At 50.5% G+C, this 4,332-nt stretch overlaps 1 protein-coding gene across 1 annotated transcript in view; it reads left to right on the top strand.

Annotated features, from left to right (window-relative positions):
* SCUBE2 (signal peptide, CUB domain and EGF like domain containing 2) overlaps positions 1-4,332 on the top strand; it is a 76,063-nt gene that overhangs the window by 51,640 nt on the left and 20,091 nt on the right. The window contains exons 13-15 of the mRNA XM_018571147.1: positions 1,403-1,507; positions 2,888-3,028; positions 3,254-3,457. Of these exons, the coding sequence (XP_018426649.1) occupies positions 1,403-1,507; positions 2,888-3,028; positions 3,254-3,457 (450 nt within the window). The remainder of the gene's footprint in view (positions 1-1,402; positions 1,508-2,887; positions 3,029-3,253; positions 3,458-4,332) is intronic.

Below are 4,332 nucleotides of genomic sequence, written 5' to 3'. Positions count from 1 at the left end.
AGTTATTAGAGTTTGAACTTGTCTGTTTTCAGCCTAGTTAACCATGAGAGTACCAAACATACAGGAACCGATAGACATTGGTTAGCGGTTTCTGGACTTCTTTGGGTGGATCGGGTGGTGATTTGGGGTCCATGGGGCAGGTTTCCACCCCTCCTCCCCTCCTCCACCATCATCCCTCTTGAGTGGCTACAATGTATCTACTTCTTGGAAAAACAATTGCAAAGACATCAGGAGAGGGTTGGATTGTCCATTCCCCTCCGATCATTCTCTCATGTCTGTGACCAGCCTTGGCCATGAAGCGGGCGATCTCGGCTCCCGTATCGTCTCTGTTATTAAAAGGTCGCTGAGCTCGCGTCTCTCGCTAAACCGTCAGCAGGAAACGTCTCGGAGATTAAAATCTTTTTGCTTTAGAAATGATTCCGGCTGATTTGATGGTAATTGCCAACTGTAAGATGACAGGGCCGGACTTGTTTCTTGCCGCTTCCTGCAGATCTGTAAACATTTGTCTGTCTAGGAAGCTCCGAACTTCCCAGCAACAAGTTTGTTCACCCGGAGAATAGATCGTCGCTGTTTATTTCTTCATATCGCTCCCGCGTCCCGTCGTATCGCTCCCGTGTCCCGTCGTAACGCTCCCGTGTCCCGTCGTAACGCTCCCGTGTCCCGTCGTAACGCTCCCGTGTCCCGTCGTAACGCTCCCGTGTCCCGTCGTAACGCTCCCGTGTCCCGTCGTAACGCTCCCGTGTCCCGTCGTAACGCTCCCGTGTCCCGTCGTAACGCTCCCGTGTCCCGTCGTAACGCTCCCGTGTCCCGTCGTAACGCTCCCGTGTCCCGTCGTAACGCTCCCGTGTCCCGTCGTAACGCTCCCGTGTCCCGTCGTAACGCTCCCGTGTCCCGTCGTAACGCTCCCGTGTCCCGTCGTAACGCTCCCGTGTCCCGTCGTAACGCTCCCGTGTCCCGTCGTAACGCTCCCGTGTCCCGTCGTAACGCTCCCGTGTCCCGTCGTAACGCTCCCGTGTCCCGTCGTAACGCTCCCGTGTCCCGTCGTAACGCTCCCGTGTCCCGTCGTAACGCTCCCGTGTCCCGTCGTAACGCTCCCGTGTCCCGTCGTAACGCTCCCGTGTCCCGTCGTAACGCTCCCGTGTCCCGTCGTAACGCTCCCGTGTCCCGTCGTATCGCTCCCGTGTCCCGTCGTAACGCTCCCGTGTCCCCTCACATCTTTAAATGTCTTTAAATTTAAATTGATTTTCTTACTTTTAACATTTCTTTTTTTGCGTGTGATTTTGTTTTGTTTTTTTAGTAATTGAACTCCAGTTCTCTCTCTCTCTCTCTCTCTCCTCCTCTCTCTCTGTCTCTCTCCCTTCTCTCTCTCTCTCATAACACCTTTCTTCTTTATTACCTGCAGATGTCACAACTGTACAGACGAGTATCACTTTTAAGCTGAATGACGGCGCTTGCAGAATGAAGCGGACTGACGCGCACCAGGGACTTGCCCAGAACAAGGTGTCAGGTAGGAACTCGGGAGGAACCCCCATTTCCTGTATGTGGACTGAAATCGGAATACGGTCCACGACTGCAAAAATCCCCAGCGTCTCCTGCCAGCGAGGGATGGGGGTCCGCTATGTCCTGGAGACCTTCATATGGATCATTGTTAAAGAGGGCAAAATTTAGGGCCACTTCTTTGTTTTTTCCAATTCTGTCATTGCTTTTAAACCTGCTTTGTATTAAATACTACCCATCCCCCGCACACCAGCATACATTTTCCATCAGAATTAATTGCCAGTCTGTCTAAGGATGTGACTCCAATAGCTACCGAGGTCCTATTTCAGGGGCAGTTGTTTAGGCAAGTCTCAGAGTTCAGGAAAATGTCAGCTATGCCTGCTCTTTTCAGATGGATGTAAAGGGATTCAATTAGAGAGAGGCAGTCAGAAAGCAAACAGCTTCCACTATCTCTTTAGGCCAGGGGTAGGCAACCTTGGCACTACAAATCCCATCATAACTCTGCTTATGGGAGTCATGCTTGTGGCTGTCAGTCTTGCAGTGTCTCATTGGACTTGTAGTTCCACAACTGTAGGAGGGCCAAGGTTGTCTACCCCCTGCTTAAGGCTAATGATTATGCTCTGTGGCACCAGTGTCATTGGTGCATAGTGTACTAAACCATTTAATTTTTAAAACTGTAGCCACATCTGTCCCTATGGAATTTGCCACCAGTCGCAATGTGGTTCCATGGTGTTAGGTGGAGGAATGTGCTGACAGGGAACACTTGTAGGGGGGTTGTGGGGGCTGCGGAGGACACCGGACCACACTGTCAGCAGCTCAGTCTGGCAACCTGTGATGTCACTGATGTCACAGGTTGCCAGGAGCTTGGAGGGATGCAAGAGTGTCACAGGTTGCTAAGAGCTCTTGGCAACCTGGGACGCTGTGGCCGCCCCCCACCACCACCGGGTTGCCCCCCAACGGGTTCCCGCCTGAGACAACGCGGTCCCCGAGACACCTGTGACCTCTTCAGGGCCAGACATTTACCTGGGTGTCTTTGCGTATTTTTGTATTCGTCTTTCCATGAGACCTACCAATAGACGGTAGCAGTAAAAACATGCAAAGTGCGCACATTTTAATAATAATGCTTCATACCTTTCCCCCAAACCCGCCACTTTTCCGGGGCTGAAAACATTTTAATGAGCAGGATACGAGAACATAAACATCCATTTCAGAGAGACGCGGCGGAGATGTCTGCCCTGTAATCCGAGGACGCCGTCGCAGCAGGATACAAGAAATGAATGGGGTGCCAAGTCGTTACATTGTATCAAATTTCTTTAATCAGACGCTGTAATTAAACAAAGAACGGAATAATCCGCCCGCCGTCTTCCTTTCATCTCTTCTCTCCACACAGAAAAGCAAAACCTCGTCTACGACAGATTCGACTTCGTAAACATAACGTGCAATCGGAGGGCGAGCGGACGCAAGTCAGCTGCTAAGGAGACGGTTATCACGGCGCAGTTTGAGCTGGAGGCCAATCAGAAGGAGGTGACAGGTTGGTTGGCGGGGGTCTGGGGTCTGTATCGCTTTTTCTTGGCCTTCTCTTGCTTTCCTGTCCGAGTATCTCCTGTTTTGTGACCATTTTGTGTGTGGACATTGGGTGACGGTTATCAGCAGATCGGTTAGGTTGGTGAAAGTTTAATGGCACGGATTGTATTACCATCAATGGCCTCTGCAGAGGCGGCGAGGAGTCATTGACGGCTTTTTCATTTCACGGCAGAGTCGTGCAGTTTCAGCTGCGTAAGGAGGAAAGCGGAAAAGAGGCTGCGGAAGACCATCAGGACGCTGAGGAAGGCGATCGGCAAGGACCATTTTCATGTCCGGCTGTCCGGGAAGGACTTTGAGGTCACCAAAAAGGTCCCCAGGGCGCCGGAGCTCCCGGAGATGTGCGGAAGCGGTCAGGTGCGGGTGGACAACAGATGCGGTAAGCCACGCCTTCCTCGGGTGGGAAAGATTAGTATTTAGAAAGAAAATGTATTTTATGCCTGAAGGCTATTACCTGCCACACTCCCAATTCCATGGAATAAAAAAAGATCATCAACGAAGTTGATTTAGAGTTGCCCTTAATGGGCTCCAAAGACCAGCAAGAGGGTCACTGTAAGTTACTCTGCCCGAGCTTCAAAGGCCATTGACACGGGCCATTCAAAGTTACCCTTAGTGGGTCCCAAAAGCCATAAACGGGGTCCATTTAAAGTCATCCTTGGTGAGCTCCAAAGACCATCAACAGGGTCCATTTGAAGTTACCCTTAGTGGGCCCCAGAAACCATCAACAGGGTCAATGTAAAGTTACCCTTAGTGGGCCCCAGAAACCATAAACAGGGTCAATGTAAAGTTACCCTTAGTGGGCCTGAAAGACCATCAACATGGTCCATTTAAAGCTATTTATAGTGGACCTCAAAGGCTATCCAGAGTCTACTTAAAGTTTTGCTTAGTTGGCTTCAAAGACCATAAAATTTAAAGTTCTCATTGGTGGGCCCCAAATGCCATCAACAGGGTCAATTTTTAAAGTTAGCCTTATTGGGCCCCAAAGGCCATCAACAGGGTTAATTTAAAGTTAAAACATAAAAAGAAAGAAACGGGGGCAGCCGTACTGGAGTTTAAGAAGCTTTTTTGGGCCACAGGAGGGTCCCTTTTGGTCGGTGCTTTTTTTCTGGAACTGTTTAATTTAAAGTTACCTTTAGTGGGCCTCAAAGACCATCAAGGAGGTTTTAGGGCTAGCCTTAGTGGGTCCCAAACCCCATAAACAGGGTCCATGTAAAGCTACCCTTAGTGGCCCAATGCTCCCCCCCCCCCACGCGC

This window comes from Nanorana parkeri, unplaced genomic scaffold (assembly GCF_000935625.1).
Source record: "Nanorana parkeri isolate BGI_ZX_2015 unplaced genomic scaffold, ASM93562v1 scaffold1687, whole genome shotgun sequence".
NCBI classification, from domain to species: domain Eukaryota; kingdom Metazoa; phylum Chordata; class Amphibia; order Anura; family Dicroglossidae; genus Nanorana; species Nanorana parkeri.
Note: the sequence above shows the minus strand (reverse complement) of the source record. Positions and strands in the feature narration are given on the sequence as shown.